General features: G+C 46.2%; 1 protein-coding gene across 1 annotated transcript; it reads left to right on the top strand.

The window, feature by feature from the left end:
- The first annotated feature begins 1,298 nt into the window (after positions 1–1,298).
- Positions 1,299–19,131, top strand: TMCO1 (transmembrane and coiled-coil domains 1). Its single transcript, XM_014874781.2, has 7 exons — positions 1,299–1,525; positions 2,276–2,353; positions 5,424–5,483; positions 9,359–9,405; positions 10,003–10,070; positions 13,173–13,317; positions 18,799–19,131. The coding sequence occupies exons 1-7, from the start codon at positions 1,456–1,458 to the stop codon at positions 18,895–18,897; spliced, it is 567 nt and encodes a 188-aa protein (XP_014730267.1). The 5' UTR covers positions 1,299–1,455; the 3' UTR covers positions 18,898–19,131.
- The last annotated feature ends 4 nt before the right edge of the window (positions 19,132–19,135 follow it).

The raw sequence follows: 19,135 nt of genomic DNA, 5'->3' as shown, positions 1-19,135 counted from the left end.
TCTTTCTGACTGGCATGTTTAATTTAAGGGTGGTAGTATTTTTCCTTTCCCTGGTTTCACTCAGCTCTGCCCGTGTAGTCCCACAGTGCACCGCTGTCACTGACAGCAAACTCCTCTGTTACGTAAGGACGGGCACAAACCTGCCCTTCCCTGCCTGCCCTGTTTCCTTTTCTGTATTTCTGCTTTCTAGGTCTCCTCACCCCATTACAACCCGTGGATTTGGTCTAGTTTTGCTGCTCCAGGTGTGATCGCTGGAGCCTCAATAAAAGTCAATTTGTCTGCCAAATCCTTGCCATTATTGCACTGCCCTCATTAATGCACTTCATAGTCCCATCCCATCCATGAATATTTTACACACACGAGCAATGGGAGATGTAATTCCCTGAATTACAGAATGCTATACTCCACTGCTGGCTCTACAAGGAGCGTGTGGGACAGCAATAGCCCCTGGTAAAGGGCAGGCATCAATATTCCTAAATATTTGATCCCAGAAAGTGCCTCCTGGTGAGATGCACGAACAGAGTATTCATAGAATCACAGAATCCTAGAACGGTTTGGGTTGAAAGGGACATTAAAGATCATTTCATTCCAACCCCCTGCCACGGACAGGGACACCGTCCACTAGACCAGTTGCTCCAAAACCTGTCCAAGTGAGTCTTGAACTCTTCCATTCACATCACCGGTAAATTAGCCCAGGGCAGAGTTGTAGAAACCAGCAAGGCTTCTCCAAGCCAACCTTTTTGCGAGCAAACGCCTTGTGCGTCTTCCTTGGCAAGCGGGTGCAGGCACCACATCCCGGCAAGGTGCAGAGGGGACAGACCCAGTATCAAACTAAACCGGGGTAGGTGTAGGTCGGACATTAGGATGAATTTCTTCACAGAAAGGGTGACATTGGAACGGGCTACCCAGGGAGGTGATGGAGTCACCGTCCCTGCAGCTGTTTAAGGAAAGACTGGCATGGCTCTTGGTGCCACGGTAGTGCTGGGTTCCAGGTTGGACTCGGGATGATCGCGGAGGTCTTTTCCAACCTAACTGATTTTCTGAAGCCCTCCGCGAGCCTCGAGCCGGGCGCGGCCTCACCACAGCCCGGTGTGAGGGACTCGGGCGGGCTGCGACAGAAGCAGGGTCCGGACCTCGCCATAACAACGACCCTTCTTCAGCTCCGCCGAGGGGCGGTGCCCACCGCCACGATTGACAGCCGCATCCTCCAATCAGCGCAGGGCCCGCCGCCACGATTGCCGGATTGACAGCTGCCTCGCCCAATCAGAGCAGCGTCCGCCGCGCCCTCTCAGCTCCTCGCTCTTCCCGCGGCTTCTCGCACGGCCGGTGGCGCCCGCCCGAAGCGCAGGTGGTCACTTCCGGCCGTTGCTAGGTAACGGGACAGGCAGCTTCCGGGTTGCGGGTGCACTTCCGGGTGCGCCGCGGTGTTACCGGGTCGGGGGCGGCGGCACCACCATGAGCACCATGTTCGCCGACACCCTCCTCATCGTGTTCATCTCCGTCTGCACCGCGCTGCTGGCCGAGGGTGAGCTGGGCAGGCCGCGGCTGTGTGCGGGGGGCGGCCGGCAGCTCCCGGGAGCGGGGGAAGGGGCGCCATTGGGGGGGCCCTGGGGAGGAGGGTTGTGAAACGGGGCTCGGGGTCACCTGAGCCTCCTCACGGAGAGGACAGCGCTGAATCCTCCCCGAACAGCGCTGAGCTCTGGCGCGAAGCGCTGGGAATTGGAGTTATTGCCTCCGGGGGGAGGATGAAAAAGGACGTGGTGGTTTTCCCCAGTAGCTGTTTTGGGAAGGATGTGAAGAAACCGCCTGACCTTGCAGTGATGGTGGTTTAAGCTGCTTGAAAACGTTTTTTATATTTCAATAGTTGAAATAGGGACACCTTTTTAAATAAGTGCTGGATAGGTGCCTTTTGGGGTAGTCACAGGTCCCGTTTCTGGCATCATGCTGTATCCCCACATCTCCTTTATCCCCCCTGTCCCCAAATCTTCATCCCACACCTGCAAAACAGGCTTATCAATAAAAGTAACAACTCGTTTCAGTTTTACACCTGCAGCTCATTTCACGGTTTATTTTACAGTTCCATTTTACATGGAACTTGGAATGCAGATTTGAAGGAAAGGAATGGTGCAGTTTGCTGGTGCTTTGCGCTCCCTTGGCTGTATTATAACGGGGTTTTGTGGACATAAAGTTTAATTTCTGCACGTGGATTTGCTCCCTCGTATCAGCATTGTTGCAGGAGGTTTTTACTTCTCTTGTCAATGGCTGTTTGTTTCAGGCATAACCTGGGTGCTGGTTTATCGGACAGACAAATACAAGAGATTAAAGGCTGAAGTGGAAAAGCAGAGCAAGAAATGTAAGTACTCACCAGGGGCTTATTGCTGTCCTTAATTCTGGTCTTTTGCTGGAGGAAGCTCAACCTTGTCTAAATTGCCCCTCCTGTCAATGGAGGACAGGAGGGAGTAAGAGATTGGTACTGGCATCTTTTTTTTTCTGCACATGAGCAGCCAGTGTCTGAAATAAATGTCTGAAATACATTCAAAGATGTAATTTCTGCCTTTCAGGAGTGAAGAGGAAAATTTGAGGTCTGCAGAAAGAAAGAACTGGGTTTGAATAGTGAATACCATGAGGAAAAAGCATTTTATGTAAAGATTAGAAGTGGTGATTGAGGGTGGGCAATGAGTAAAGATAAAGCCATCCTAGAAAGGTCTGAGCAATCAGCTGATGAAAAACCAAATTATCCTAATGTAAACTGGAAGCAAATAGGTTTGGAAATATTAGGAAGTAAGTCCCAGGTTCATTCCACAGAGAGGAGGTCTGGGAGAGGGTAAACAAAGCATGAGGGAAGAAGGGAAAAGGGAGCTGAGGGTAAGCAGTCAGAAGATCTGTATCAAATATTGAGAAATGGTAAACAGGAGGGAGGATGGAGTGTTTAATGGACCTGTGTGTATCAGAAGCCAAGTTACAGAGGAGAAATTCTGACCTTTCAACCTCAACTGTGTACACCCTACCCAAGTCACAGCAGTGAGAGACAGCACACGACAACTGGGGCCAAAATAGAGCTGGTTTTACCTTACAAATATCTCGTTATGCTGTCAGTGCTCTTTAATGCATGGGAAAGCAATATTATCACATTTTGCTCTTAAGAGCCCAGCATATTCCAGCCTTCCCCTGGGCAATTTAAACTGAGGAGTTGAAGTATAGTCATGTTTGTGTCACAGCTCCGACATTAGGAGCTTTTGTCACCACAGCAGGAGCAGATGGGCATTGCATCTCTGCCTGCCTGACTTGAATCCCACTTGTCCTGTGTGGGGGATGGAATTAGCCCCAGAAGAGCAAGTTAGAGAAGGAGCTGAAACCCAGCTGCAAACTTAGTGTTTGTGCTGTTCAATTCCAAAAGCAGTCAGCAGGTCTTCATCTCTAGGGCTTAATGATTGCTCTAAGAGTTTAATGCTGTTTGCTTTTATAGCTCTCCTGGTATCTAGGCTATCATCTGTGAAAGGAGTGATGTGAGGATCATGCATCTCAATTAGGTTTTTGATCTCCTTGTCTGATTCCCCACCCCCCCCCACCAAAAAAAAAAAAAAAAAAAGGAAGGTAAAGCTGAATAAGGAGTCGGTAAAAATTCAGCTTTGCTTTTCCTTTCCCCTCTTGTGCTGGGGACAGATGGCTGACCTGAGGGCTTACAACTTGCCAAGTGGACCACTTGAGCCACACCTTTCAACTGTTATCTAACACATCTGAAACAGGAAAAAACACATTTGAGACCTTTAAGCTCTCCCATGAGAGTCCTAGCAATCCTTAGGATTTGCAAAAACAAAGGGGCTGGGTAGTGTGTTTGAGCAGACATTGTTACTCCTTAATTTCATCTCTTCCTGTCCTCTCCTTCCTAGGGAGAGGCTCAGCGTTGGCTGAGGTTGCTGCAGGGGTTGTTCTGGGTGAATGGAGGGGTAAATTTACAAGGCTGAAGGCTGTCCCTGCAATTTCTGATGTGTGCATGTGGATGTTCCCACCGACAGTGCTGAGGGAATTGGGGCCTGGAGTTCCTCAGGCTTGGCATAAGGCTTAATAGAACTGTCTACAGTTTAGAGCTGGGGCCGTGGGGTTATGTGGACCAGGACAGGGATGGACTGATGAGGTTTTCCCAGCTGAATCTGGCATAAGGAAGGCTATGGAGACAGTGTTCTGTGAGGCCTGGGTGCATTGTGTCGTCTGACACCTCTCTCCGGTGTTCCAGAGGAACACAAGCTCCTTGTTTTACTCCCTGCCCACCAGAGATCCTCTTATTCTTGGGAAAAGCGATAGTGTCTGACTATGCCATGGAGAGTTGATGTCGAGGTGACTTGTCTGGGCTGGTGTGATTTTCTGAGGAGCTGTGACTGACTCACAGGCATTTCATAAGGCAGCTCTACAAATCCTGGTGTGCCTTGGAAGGCTGGCTGTCTTCATTTCCTCTGGGCTTTGAAATCAGGGCTGGAAGGTCTTTGCTGAGCTGGTACTTCCCCCAGCAGTCAGGTATCTGTGAGCTAACAGTGAGCCAAGGCTCTTCGTTGGTAGAGTAGATATGGTACATGCAGTTTGCATCAATACAGAGAGTTTAAAGTCAAAAAGGGCTGCTCTCTTGTTGTTGGACCGTGGTCATGCTTCATCATCCTTGCTTCCTGGAGTGCTCTCCTTATAGGTCTTGAATGAAAATGTCTCTTGCTTCCTGGAAAAGCCCTTTCTGCTATAGTAGAGCCTCCTTTGCAGCTGAGCAGCACATTTACTGAGTTCCCATTTCCCTGTGCTGGCCCTGCTGGCCTGCTTTGCTGCACTGCTGATTGGTGGTAGGTGCTCAGTGCATGTCTAGTACCTTTGACCTTAGGCTTCTGCTTTAAAATATTGGAAATACTTCAGTGCTAATGAATTGAAGAATGGAGAGGCTGTGGCTGCCTGCTTGGACAGCATTTCCCCTGAGAATGGCTGCCTGTGAAGAAGGGATGTAGGAGAACACAGACTTTGCTGTATTCTGCTTCCCACTGCAGATAATCGGGAGCAGAGCTCACCACAAAGCTCTTTTCATTCCACTTGCTGAATCAAAAGTACTGTCTGATACTAATGACAAATCAGCAAGGGTCACTTGAGCCAAAATTGTCCCCAGACTGCTCAGTCCACAGTGTAATGGGCTCTTGACAGAGTTCAAAATTAACCCTTGAAATATGTTTGTATCTTATCCAGGGTTTTGAAACTTTTTTGTTACAGTTTTTAAGTGATCGGTGTAATCAGCATTGGTAGCTGATGACTTACTAATTCTGAACATGTCCTTAGTTGTACTTGTCTGTTTTTGTGCCCCTGTTCTGCAGAGGAATAGAATGTTTTATTTGGTGTGTGGAAAAGAAGTGGTGATATCACTGTGTAGAAATGATGGAGTATCTTTTCCTTTGCAGTGGAAAAGAAGAAGGAAACGATAACTGAATCAGCAGGCCGACAGCAGAAAAAGAAGATAGGTAAGACTGGTGCCTCAAGAATGGTGGAAAGTTGAGAAACTGATGGAAGTGATTATCCTTTCCTTCCTTTCAACATTATTTATTCATTTGCCTTACTCTTCCAAGGCAGGAGATTCCCAGCCTCCTGATGGTTTTGATCAAATGGGTGGATCACTGAGAGGAGCAGCACCTCTTGCTGAGCTCCCTGACTTTTTCTCACATTTTAGCCTTGATATCCATGGCTGTTACTAACTTCAGCTGTCAAAGCTCTTTGCTGCAGTGCATGGCAGCTTGCTGTAGCTACAGGACTCTAATTGTGATTTGGGGTATTTTTTTGTCCCTTCATTTGAGCATTTTAGAGCTGACGATGTTCATGCTAACTGTAATCATGCTTAGATTAATTTCAATTTTGATAAATCAGTTTTTGCTCAGTTTTAGGCAGTGATTTATTTTTCCATTCTTTTACTTTGTCAGTAAGCAGAATTCTTCAGAATTAGGTTAGGGTAACTCTTTAAGTACTGAACTAAGCAAGAACAGGGTAAAGAGATGTTTAAAGGTTTTAGGAGGATCTGCAGGACTCACAACGTGCAGCAAAGCTCAGTAAAGTTATTACAGAGATCATGGCAGAAACACTTCTGAGAGCTCCTGGGAGTTGGTTTCCTCATTCCTCTGTAACACCAGGTAGCTGGATTAGTCATTTGATCTGTACAAAGCTTGGGAATTATAAACACATCTTCAAACAATTCTTCCTAGGTAGAAAACCTGTTGTCGTTAGGTTCCTGAAGGGACAGGAGCCAAAATGTTTCCTCTTGAGCATTTCAGTTCTTAATCTTGACTAATTCCTGCATGGGATGAACGCTGCTTGGTGGATAAGGCAACTTTGAAAGCGACCATATGTGACAACTGCAACAAAAAAAGTATGAAAATGACTTTTTTGCAGGGCACCATCCCAGCTGTGTTCCTAGCAGACAATATTTTACTTGTGCTTGGACTAAACCAATAAACAGTAGAATCTGAGGACTTCAGATGCTCCACCAATTTTTATACACTGAAATAATCTTGTTTTGCAGATGAAAAACAAAGCACAAAGGGACAAAGATCAGAACTTAGGAAACAACCACTGATTTTGTTTGCTGTGATGCTTGCTGGCCAAGCTTAAGATTCTGACAGTAATTTTTTGTTTTGTTTTGTTTTTGTGGTTTTTTTTTTTTTTTTTTTTTTTTACAAGTGCTGCATAACTTCAGTATTTCATTTGTGTTCAAGCAAAGATTGAATTCTTGGTGTTTCTGAAAAACGAAACCCTAAATGTTACACTGGACTTCCAAAAAATGACTCACAGCTGTTAAATGGTTTTGAAATCTCTAATCTCAGTAACTTGTCAAGATGTCAAATCATTCTGCAAGATGGGGCATTGTTGTCACAGCAAATCTACTTGTGCTGGAGTTCTTCCAAGTTCTACCATTTTAGTTAACAAAAAGTAAATATTGAGCTGAGGCTTTATGAATAAGTAACAGCTGTGGTACAGACCTGCCTCAGTTGCCATCTGTTCCATGCACAGAATAAGACAGGAGGTGTGTGGATGGTATTACTTGGTTTCATAAGGGATGAATCATGCATGTGCACGAGGAGGTGGGGGGAAAGTTGCTTAGGAAGGCTTAATTTGGTGTTTCCTACTTAAAAAACTTTATTTTTAGCTGTAAAATGAACCGATTGTCACATTGTGTCTAAATCACCTTTACCATTGGTTTAGCCTTCTGTCATTTCCGTTTAAAGAGATGATTTGTTAGCTTAAACCTTGCTGCTGCTTTCTGTGTCCGTGTGCTTCTGGAAGAAAAGATAGTGACATTCCCAGGAGTCCACATGACTGCTGGATGGACAGCAAAACTGAAACAAAATAAAAACCCCCAGTTCTGGCAAATCTCTGTTGCTGTATCCTCATGGTTTGTGTTCCAATGAGCAGAGTAAGATGATTTTGGACTCCAGGGAGCTGCTTATTAACCCAGTCTTCTTTCTCTGTGCCTTTACCCAGATGTAAACTACCCAGCAAAGTGCTTAACAGGCTGTTTATGTGTGATTTGGGCAGGAATAGACCATTTATATAATGGTAGATCACCCAGAACATGTTCATTTTGAATCTGTAGAAAGAGGTGAGAGATTGGTCAGGTATACTGGGCAATCAGAGCCGTGTTCTTTCCTCTATGTAACCTTTAGCCCACCTAAATAGATGCTTAGTTAACAGCAGAGGGGAAAAAACAAGTATTTGTGCCAAATGGGGTTCCTGAAGAGCTGGCCTGTGGTTGCTGAAATGTTCCAGGACACAACTTTCCACCTGGCTCAGGAAGCAGGTGTCTGAAACGTTCCTGCCAGAGGGGATGGTTTATTAGGAGCAAGTGGAAATGGCAAAGAGGGTTCTTTGGAATTGGGAATTCAAGGAATTGAGTAAGGATCTTGCTGTTGCTTTACATAACACTGACTGTGAGTCCCTGTGCTTAGCAGGGGTCTGGGAGAGAACTGGGAAGTTTCTGAGCTGCAGGGCTCTTGTACTGAAATCCCCATGCTGGATAGCCCTTGGCAGCCCTTTTGCATCGTCCCCTGATGACTTGAGAGGCTACCTGGAAAAGAGGCTAGACAGTGTTAAAGGAATAAAGTCGGTATTTATTAAATGGCCTTCAAAGGATTCAACTTGGGCAGTTACAAGAGCCCGGCCGTGGCTACACCCAAGATGGACTCAGAGTCACAAATTTTCACACTTTTATAAGTTTTGGTCCATTTCCATATTGGGGTTCATTGTCCAGTTCCAGCTCCAGGTTCTGCAGTCCCATCCTCCCAGATTCTCTCCTCAATTCCCTGTTGTTTGCACTTTTTGGGGCTGAAGCTGCAGCGGTGTCCTTGGTTGTGGGGCTGGCAAAGGATTGTTTTGTGTGCCTGAGCTGTGAGGAGAACTTGTAACACTTTATATGAAGTGCAGAGTCACACACCAGTGCAGTATAGAATCTGGAAAATATGAAAGCTCAAACTTAAGGCATCATCTTCACTCATGCTGTTCTTTGGATATTCCTTCATTATCCACATCCTTACTTCAGCTGCCTCTTGCTTCCCAGCCCTGGCTGCCCCTCTGGATCCTTGGTCTGAGAGGAGCACAAGGCATGATGGGGACATGGGACAGGAAAGGTGACAGATAGTGGGTAATGCTGAAGGCCAGAGCAGCCCTCCAGTGAGGGACATGGAAAATGCCCTCTTGTAAATCTGAGTATCTTTGAAGTCTGTGGTGATTTTTAAGGACAGACTAAATTTCCAAAGTACTTCCTGCAAAGCACAGTAATACATTCATTACTGAATTTCAGGTAGGAAATCTCTTAGGAGAATCTCCTATGTATGAGAAGGGTGCAAAACTCATTACTAAGACCAGCAGGATTTTGGTGGTGTTGAGGTGCAGCTCCCAGCTCTGTGCATGATTTTCCATTTTGAGACCTCCAAAAGCAAATCCTTACTTATTCAATGTATTTATGATAGTTTGGTGCAAATTGATCACTGCTCCCTTTGGGAACTGTGGTAGAGGGACACTGCTTTTGTTTCCTGGCAGCATTGCTCATGCTCCTGTGTGAGTTGGTTGAGTTAGCAAATCTGACATTGGGTGCATTTCTTTCAAAAGTGCTGAATGGGTGATTCCAGCCGCCTCCTCTCTTTGTGCCTGACTTGCTGCATGTTGCTGTGGTGGAGAAGCAGTTGGCTATGAACAGTTTTTCACTTTCTACTGTCTGGCAAAGAGAGCTGGAGTTGATTTTGGAAGTGTTATTTGTTTGGAGAGCCAAAGAGGTTAAATTTTCCTGGAAATGAAAACACTTTGGTTTCTAGGTTGACATAACTGATTATAACTGTTGTTTTTGTCTTTCCAGAGAGACAAGAAGAGAAACTGAAGAATAACAACAGGGACTTGTCAATGGTATGAAAATTTAAACCCTGTTCCCAACTGCTGAAGATTTCAGTCAGTTTTCCAACAGAAAGACTTTGTTCAATTGGCAGACAAAGCTGCTTTTCCTCTGGAAAGGTCCTTCTGGATTTTCTCTAATAACTACAGATTTTTGTATGAGCCACAGAGTTACTGCCTCATCTCATGCCAAACCTTAGCTATTTTCATCTTCATAAGTCTCCATAGTGTTTTTCAAAGTAGAATAAATTTTTCTGGCTTCTTATAACTTTGGTCATTGTAATGATCTCCTGCTGGGAGTCCCCTGGGAATCCCCCTGGCTTAAGGAAAAAATAAAAACAGCCTATTCAAGGTGACAGGACAATTCTTGAGCACTTCTTGGTTTCATCTCCCTGAAGCAGCACTTCCCATCAGTGGCCCACACTTTGCCTGCCTTCATAGCCCGTCTCTTTGGGATTCTCCAGTCACTTTGACAACCCCTCTCCTGGGTTGTCACCCTTCTTCCTCTGTTGATTTCAGTGATCTGTACAAAGCCTGTTTTTAAGGGTGTGAGCTCATAATACCTCAGTGTGGGCATGTTGTTTCAAATATCTCTGACCTCTCTGCTTGCAGGTTCGGATGAAATCCATGTTTGCCATTGGCTTCTGCTTCACTGCCTTGATGGGAATGTTCAACTCCATGTAAGTATCAACTTCCTGCATTTTTTTCTGAAATTTTAATGGTGAGCATATTTTTCACCTTCCCTTCATCACTTGAAGTGTTAAGAGTGCCCAGCCAAGAACCATAAATAAATAGATAAATAGATCCATATTTCTTATGAAGATGTGGTGGTTTGGTTGTCACATGCACATTCTGCTCAAGAGGGAACACTGAGTACTGAACACAAGCAAATTGAACAAATTGCATTCAGTCTAGACACAGCTTTAATATCATTTCTGCATGGGAACATCCTGATTAGGGCAAGTTTGGTGCATGTCAGGCAAACATCTTCAGTCTTAAGCTGCTTTGGCTTTGCTGTAATGGTGTGACCAAAGAATGCTCTTGCAAACCAAACTGGTCAGCTGCCTTGCCCTTAGAAATGAGCTGTAATTGCAGAGTTTGTTGTTGCCCTACTTGAGGTAATCAGAGTCCACATATAAACGGGTCCAGGCATGAGCTCCAAGCTTCATTTGTTTTAAAAGTGATCTGGGATAGGTGTAGTTTAAAAAAGCAGACAAGAAACCCCAAACTGTTTTGCATGGTTAGAGACAGCTTTGTCTGAGATATGCAAATCTGAAGGGCTGTGTTTGGCTTTTAAAACTTGATTCACTTGAAATACAAACTGTTGGCTGTTCAATCTGAAGATGACATAAATATTGTTAGGATAACCTTTAGGAGGTTGCTTGATATCTGGCAGTATCCTTGCCCTGCAAACAGGAATTTACAGGAATTCTTGGGCACTGAAGCCTTTGGCTTCTGTGCTGGCAATCCCCAGGATAGTCAATTGTTATTTTTCTGGAGATCTGTGGGTGGATAGATTGCAAACATGGGGTAACATAATAACAGAAGTGCCACTGTGTGGATCCTTTATTTATTCAGCTTAGTCAGACTTCAGAACTGAGTGTTCTGAGCAGAGCAAAGCAACCCAGCACTGGAGGATTTAAAAATTTGTGTATAGTCTTGAGTCATTTCACTGCAGCCTTGAGCAGGGCTGGAGGTGCATTGTGAGCAACGAGGGGTCTGAGGGTGCATTTGTAGGGTTGCACTTCAGATCTCCAAGTGCTTGCCTTGCTCTTTGGGTACAACACAAGCATCAGCACCTGCCCCTAAAGCAAATTGAAAAACGAACTTCACTATGCCCACTTTCCTAGAGGGGGAAGAGGTGGTTGCACTGAGTATTCTGTGACTTAACAACTACTACAGAACTGTAAGTTTAAGAACTTTAGGAAGGGGTTGATTTGAGTTAAATTCTTTATGGCTCCTCCTTCCATAAGTATTAACTTAAAAAAAAAAAGGTAGACGAAACAAATAAACTTCTACCAAGTTCCTCTTTTGAGGATTCCTGCCCACAGAGACCATTTGTTCTACTGAATAAAGAATTGATGTGAACCTTTGGGCACATCTTTTCTTTAACTGCCTCTTTCTTGAGAGGGAATCTGAGCAGCAGGAGTATCCATGGAGGCACTGTGGGTGTGATAGGAGAAGGAGGAGAAGGGTGGCTGACACCTGCAGGGGCTGTGGCCACGTTTGCTGCTTTTCCTGTTCTTGGATGAGTTCATGGCTGCTGGGGAAAAAAGGAGCAGGAATTGTGTGGAAGCAGCATCCTTTGGACAGGTACTTTGCAGATGCTGCTACTCTGTCTGAGCACCTCACCGTTGCCAAGTGCCCCCTTAGTGAAACTGGAAATCGCTGGGTGATTTCCTGCTGTCATTCCTGGAATATCAGCAGTACTGGGGCAGCAGGTTGAACCGTGATGGAAGGATGTGGAAGTGTCAGCAAGGCTGGTTTAAACCCAAAGAACAGAATGCTGTGTCCCAGACAAACAGCTGAGTGACTGTTGTGGCTTAAAAGGTTCATTATGGCAGTGAGATCTGCAGCAGCAGTGGCCTCCAAGCCAGCAGGGATTTCACGTGGGGCAGAAATTACCTTCTGCGTGTCTCAATTTTCTCTTGCCAGGAACTTTTTCATGCAATCACTTCCCTGCTTTACCCTAAGAGCTGTGCATTCTGGTACCTCTTGATAACTGTGAAAACCTGCTGGAATTAGAAGCAGGTACCTCAGGGTGCTACTGCTGAAGTACTTGTCATTCTCACAGCAGGAATAACGCAGAATTTTAAGCCACTGGGGGATGTTCCAGGGAGATAAACATCCGTTCCGAGCTCTTTTGCCAAACTGCCTGTGAGATGTAAACAAAGTTGGCGTGTGTTTGAGCTGTGGCTGTGTGAATGCATCTCCACAGGAAAGAAGGCTCATTTAGGATCTCTTGAAACAAGAAACACCTGTTCGAAAATCAGCACATGCAGAGAAAATAACATCCAAATATGCACATGCTGATGAGGCATCATACACATCTACATCAAAAGGTTGGGTCGACTGTCTGGCTTGGGAGAAATCTTTGCAAACTGGCCAAAATTCACACTCTGCCTGATGCCCTGGAATGTGGGCCTGGAGGGATTCCAGGAGCAGGACATGCCGCTCGGAATATGCGGCATCATCCTGCCTCTGCACTGCCTGCATCTCCACAGCCAATGCAGGCAAACTGGGCTATGAAGTGTTCTGTTGATGGCCTTCTTGTGCATCCTGAGGAGCACACCTGCTCCAGGCAAGGAAAAGGTGTCTTTGATTTATGCTCATGTTTAAAAAACGCTGTTTTGCTTGAAGCAGAGGGTCTGTCTTGTTGCAGTAACTGCAGTACAGCAGGGTGACAGTCATTCATCTTTTATTGAAGTGCTGACTGTGTTCTGCTGAATCTCACTTAGAAATAAAATGCACCAGAAAACTGCAAAACACCAAGATTTCATGAACCAACAGCTTGTCCAGGTGATCACTTAAATCACTAGGAAATATTTTGATGGTAAAACTGTTCCTGAGGGAATCCTATGCTGTGGAGGGCTTGGAGAAAGAGATGTCTTTATCCTCCTTGGTGTAGTGTATGAAGAGGGGCTGGAGAAGACAGCAAGGGCTTTTAGCCTTCCATGTGGTCTTACCTGCTCTGGTGGCCTGTTGGTGATGCTCACTTCTTCTTTCTATATCCAAAAGCTCTTCTGCTGTCTCCATGGGTGATCCAGTGCTCTCTTTTCCAGATTTGATGGCCGAGTGGTGGCAAAGCTTCCGTTCATCCCCCTCTCGTACATCCAGGGTCTCTCCCACCGCAACCTCCTGGGTGAGGATTACACTGACTGCTCCTTCATCTTCCTCTACATTCTCTGCACCATGTCAATCAGACAGGTGAGTACACTTTCCCTGGAGCAGGGAAAGCATATCCCCATCCAGGACGAGGAGTATTGCACGTATAATCTTGGATCTGTTTGTGATTTCTGTGTTTTTCTTCATTCCCGTGCCTCATATTCAAAGCAATTCTAGGTTAGGATCACTAAAATAGTTGCTGTCCTGGATGGGCCTGGAAGACTTGGCTGAAGACTTGCACCAGGGCTCTGGGACAGAGTTGGCAGAAATGGATTCCTGATTTATGTGATAACTTTGTGGGTTGCCATACCAAGAGATGGTCTCCATCAGAAGCTGACCTAAATCCTACTCCTTAGTAATTATGACTTTTACAGCAATATGTGCATCTTTACAAACAGCAGTATCTTTAGGGGGAACTTCCTAGGTGGCTTGCAGCTCTTTAAAAGCTTCATCAGTCCATAAAGCTGCTAGAAAAGTGAGGAAAGAGTTAAAGCTGCTCTTTTGGGTTTGTCCTTCCTGTTTTTGCTGGCTGCCTGTTTTTTTTCAGTCTCAAGAACTGTACCTTTGGTGTCAATTCTCTCCCGGGGTTAGGGATGTGACACAGAGAGGGGGTCTGGTGTGGTAAGCCAAGAATAGGCTCCACAGAGCTCTCCAGCAAAGCTCCACAGTCCCATCTTTTGGAAGAGGATGAGGGTATCAGTGAGGATAAGGGACCTGTTCAGGAAGGTTCACTGGCAGCTCAAGTGGTAGAATGGCTGGTGAGGACAAGAAGGCCTTCTCAGTGCAAGAAGAAGTCTATTTTATTTTCTACTTCCACCCACAGGGTTCTGGGTATAAGTTAATATACTCTGGATTAGTGCTGGTGCAACTAGCTGCAAATTACCTTCTCTTCTGTATTTATATTTCACTTTTCTTTGATTCACTTCCTGAATTCTCGCTGTTTTTCTTTCTCTCACTTGTTGCTTTTCCTTGGGAGTGCCAAGGAAACTTAGACTTAAAGCAGATCAGCAAAGGGAAGTGGTGTGTAATGCCAGGAGTTGGGGTGAGCTTGATGGAGCAGGTCCCTGACACAGAGTTCCTTTAGTCACAAAGTGCATGCTGGTGGATGGAATTCCCCATAGCCCTTTGGGTGCTTGTGCTGAAGTGGATCCCAGTCTGTGCAAAGGCAGATAATAAACTGTAGAATCATTTACACTGAAAGGACCACCTGGGTGTTCATCTGGGCACTCCTCACTCCAAGCAGGCCCAGCTTCACCAAAGGCCAGGCAGGGGCTTCCTCGCTCTCTTTCTTACAAGACAAACTTTCACTTCCCAGTGACTAGAGCAGGGTTTGCTGCTTGGAAAGCACTGAGACATATTGAGCTCTTAATATCACCTTCCAGAATTCCTGGGATGCTGTGGTCTGATGCTATTCCTTCAGGTAATCTTGGTTGGTGCTGCTCTGCCTTACTTGTTACATGGAAAGTCCTTTCTTTACAGTGTTGCAGATTATGATAGGAAACTAAATAGCAACACCAACAAGATTTTTCTGCACAATTGGGTTGATTGGGGAGCTGTCTTGCTGGAAAATCCCTAATTTTTTTGTCCAAAAATATAATTCCTGTGGTTACTTCTAATGCTAGGCATTTCCTGATGTTTTATATGGTAAAATTGGTGGGCGGCATGAACTGAGGGGCAGAAATGCCAAGGTCTTTGCAGTGGGTTGAGCTTTCCATAAAACTTCTAGGAGAAAATTGCCCTTGCCAGTGCTCAAAAGTTCCTGCTGATATCCCTGTGGAGGAGGAGACTGAGTTTATTGCTTTGGAGAAGGATGTGAGGCTGCAATCTCCACAGTGCTGCCTATCTACGTGATCATGGTTAACAATTCCTGCACTTCTCCAACTGTCAGGCAGCTCAGCTTCTTCCTCCTTGCTGCTCTAGGGAAGGTCAGGGACACCTTGGTTTGCACAAGAGGTCAGAGCTGAAGCTGTGATTGCTGCTGGCATCCTGCTCTTGGCTTTATTGCTATTTGAAAGAACCTAGGTGATAACAGCATTGGGAAGAGGACTTCAGAGCTGTGACAGGCTGGGGGAGAGGGCAAGAAAGTAATTAAGGGCTCAAAATGGTGCCAAAGACTTGCACTTCGTGCTTTCGGTAACCTTGGAGGTGAAGGCTTTGTGATCTGTTGTATTTCACTGTGTGCAGAAGGGGAAATCTTGCCAGGTTGGCTTCAAATCAGGTGCTGGCCTAGGGGAGGACAAGTGGTGTGGGAGTCGGTGTCTGGCTTGATGCTGCTGACACAAGAGGAGGAGCAGATGTACCAGAAATCAGGGAAAAGGTTGTGAACAAACCAAGGAGACCATAGTCCCTCAATCTTTCCTTAAATCCTTGAGCTGCCTGTGAAACCATCAAAGACAGGGAAGAGAGATGTTCCTGTGGAGCTCAAAGGTAGAGCAGGAACTCGTGTGTGTGTGAAAAAGCAGCGACCTGGTGGGAAATGCAGGGGAGTCTGCGGGGGTGGGAGACTGCTGGGGCGGTGATTAAAGTGACATTAGTGGGACAGGCAGGAGCAGCATCAGGGACTCTCTTCATGTGGGGGTGATAAACTCTTCAAACACTGACTGGGAAGCTTTACTGCCTGTGACCTGGCCAGCATCTCCCAAAATAGTCACCTCGCAGTGAGTAACTTCCTTTGCGCTGTTCCCAGCTCTCCCTGGCACGTAAATCCTGTCCCCTAGTTCCTCCTGCCTTCCTGTTTGGAGAGAGGAGGGTTGCTGGGTGAGGCCTTCCAAGGGTCCTTGAGCTGTTGGGTTTTCAGCTGGGAAAGTGTGCTGCTGGGCTGGGTGGGAGGTGCAGTGTCAGGGTTACATCCTCTGTCGCTGCTCCTGCCTCTGAGCTCCCAGGCTTCACCTGTGCTGTTTGGGAAGAGGGATAGGCTGCTGTTCCTGGGCTGTTTGCTGCTCTTCACTTCCTTTTCACACGCATCTGAACTGTAGATTAGGCTGCTTCTCACCGAAATGTATTCCCAGTGGGAAGGGGAGCCGGCAATTATCCCTACTGCCAGGATTGTACTTTCCCACAGAGCCTGGTCTTAGGGCAGGGATTCACTTGCTGCCTTGTCTGTGGTCCCTTCTGGGTTTGAAGACCAAAGCAGGAGCAGCTCCTGTGCTTCCTGCAGTCATTTAAGGAAAGATCAGAAGAGCTCAGATGAGAGATTTGGATCCTTAAGTCTTACTCTTCCCTCCCTGCTCCTGAGGGTGATGGTTGAGCTTGTGTTGGAAGTAGACTGCAGATTTCCTTTCTACAGCAGATGGGACAAGGTTTCTGCTGGACCTTGCCCCATCTTTGGTGTTTCCAGGTATAGATTTCAGGATTGCTGTCCAGCAAAACGTGCTTTGGAGCTAATGTGCAATGCTTTCTGTCTTACAGAGCAGGGGGGTCTGCATGTAGAGGTAATGCTGGACAGTGTCTGTAGTCTGCAATTCAGACAGACTGTCATGTCCCTTCCTCTTCAAGCAACTGGAATGAACTTTAGCACCGCAGTTCTCCTCTCTCTCCCTGCTAGAAGGAACGGGGAGGAGGCAGTGCAGGCTTCCTTGGTTCCATGGATCGCTGCTAGGATCTGCTCCGCGGGTGAGCCGGCAGGAAGCTGGCAGGACACCGGTCCTGCGGGCTGCTGGCTCTGCAGCACCCTCTGGTGTGCTTGCTCTGTCCCTTGACTGCTCCTTTTCTCCTTTCTGTCCACTAAGAGGAACCACAGCAAGGAGTTAATGCTCTCATACATACATACTCAGCTGCTGAACATTAACCAGTGGCTGGTTTATGTATACCATGGACTAGACCTGATGTAATTCCTCTTCATGTGTTCCTTGTGTGTAGACTGAAACCTTCCTTTTCATAATCTCCAGCTGGAACAAATCCCAATTTTATTTTATTTTAGCTACTGTGCAATTGCAAAACTATCTGCCTTTCTTTTTTCTTTTTCCTCCTCTCTCTTTTTTCAAAATATTTTTAAATTTTTTTAGTTTATTCTCCTTCCATGATAAAAAAGTTCAAGAGTTCAAGAGCTCAGTCTGACCTATCCTGACAGTTATTTTGGAGAGGACACTCAGGTTTGAAGAGAATCCTTCCTCCTTTTGTTATCTCGATAGCCAGCACTCAGGTGGTGACACGAAGAGGACACAGCTGTTTTCTTCTTTCCCCTGTGTCTCAGCTGTCCCTTTTTTGCCAGCACTGCAGGAGCAGCATCTCGAGCTGGAGTTCCGTACAGTGAAGGAAGAAACTCAAAAGAACTGATGGCTCTTTGTAGTTGTGCTGTTGTGAAATTTAAAAGAAATTTCACAAAAATCAAGAAAAACATTGAAATTTAAATACTTTGCTGTGGTTTTTTGGCTTATGCCTGGCTCTGCTAATTAATTCTTGCCCTGTTTGTTGTTTTCCCCTGAAACACCCCGCTCTGATGCAGATGAGGTCATCCCAATAGTCAGGTTTTGGGGTTTGCTCCATATGTCCTGTTATCCTGCATGTCTCCAGTGCCCCATTGTTCTGTGTGCAGCACTGGCATTCATGTTAATTCTAGGACTAAGCTCCTGACTTGCACTTGGCACACACTCTGGTTGCCATGCTGCTGTCCCAAATTCCAGCTGCATTAGGAGACTCCAGCCCCCATGGCCACCACCAGCAGTGCTTTCTGGAATTTGGGAAAACTGAGGGCTGCAGGGGACTGCCCATGAGCAGGCACTGGGAGCCTGCACTGCAGTTAGATAAAATACCATTGCAATTTAAACAGTGTGTGTAAACACAGCTGACTGTGGGGTGTGTAGCTGAAAATGGAAAAGAATCCTCATCCAATATATGGTGTTCAGAGGCTTTTGTTGAGGTGGGGAAGAATGGCCCAGTCATTCTTGTCTGGTTCCATGCTAATCTGTTTTGAACGTTTAGGGAGAGAACTTCAGTATAAGGTAGGCAAATTAAGACTTATGTGAGTAACAACCTGAATTTGTTGAAATAAGCAGGGAGGTTTTACTTGTGCTACTGGGGAGAGTCCAGCAGAAGCCACAAAGATGATTTGGGGTTTGGAAAATCACTAATGGGGAGAGACTACAGAAGCTGGGCCTGTTTAGTCCAAAGAGAAGACTGAGAGGGAATCTTGTCATATGAATGTCTCAAAGGTGGGTTTCAGGAGGATGGTGCCAAACTCTTCAGTGGTGCCCAGCAACAAAATGAGGAGCAGTGGTCATGAACCAACGTGAAACAACAAGAAGTTTCACCTCAACGTGAGAAAGAAATTCTTTACAGTGAGAGTGGCAGAGCACTGGAACAGCTACCCAGGGATGGCGTGGAGTTCTCCCTGTCTGGAGACATTCCAAACCCACCTGGACGTGTTCCTGTAGCTGCTCTAGATGGCCCTGCCGTGGCTGGGAGGTTTGGACTGGATGATGTCCAGAGATTCCTTCTAACCCCAGCTATTCTGTGAGCAGAGCCGGGATTTCTTCCTTTCCCTCACCATGGTCTGACCTCCCCTGCTCTTTGCTGTTCTTGCAGAACATCCAGAAGATGCTCGGCCTTGCTCCTTCCCGGGCTGCCACCAAGCAGGCAGGAGGCTTCCTTGGCCCCCCACCTCAGGCAGGGAAGTTCTCCTGAAGCACAGCCCTCACGGGAAGCCTGACCAGTGCGACAAGACTGCCTTGGGGAGGTAACGAGACGGGATTCTGCAGCAGGCATCCATCACCTGTCCAGAACCAGGCTATGCAGTATTGAAATCATCATCCATTTGGAGTATTCCACCAGCAGTTGTTCGTTCATCCAACCAAGAAACTTCACTCGGAAGATAACGCGACCTTTGTTTCTGAGTAATAAACGGCATGGGCATGTTAATTTA

This window comes from Sturnus vulgaris, chromosome 9, assembly GCF_052056855.1.
Source record: "Sturnus vulgaris isolate bStuVul1 chromosome 9, bStuVul1.hap1, whole genome shotgun sequence".
NCBI classification, from domain to species: Eukaryota; Metazoa; Chordata; class Aves; order Passeriformes; family Sturnidae; genus Sturnus; species Sturnus vulgaris.
This window is presented reverse-complemented; position numbering and strand designations above follow the sequence as displayed.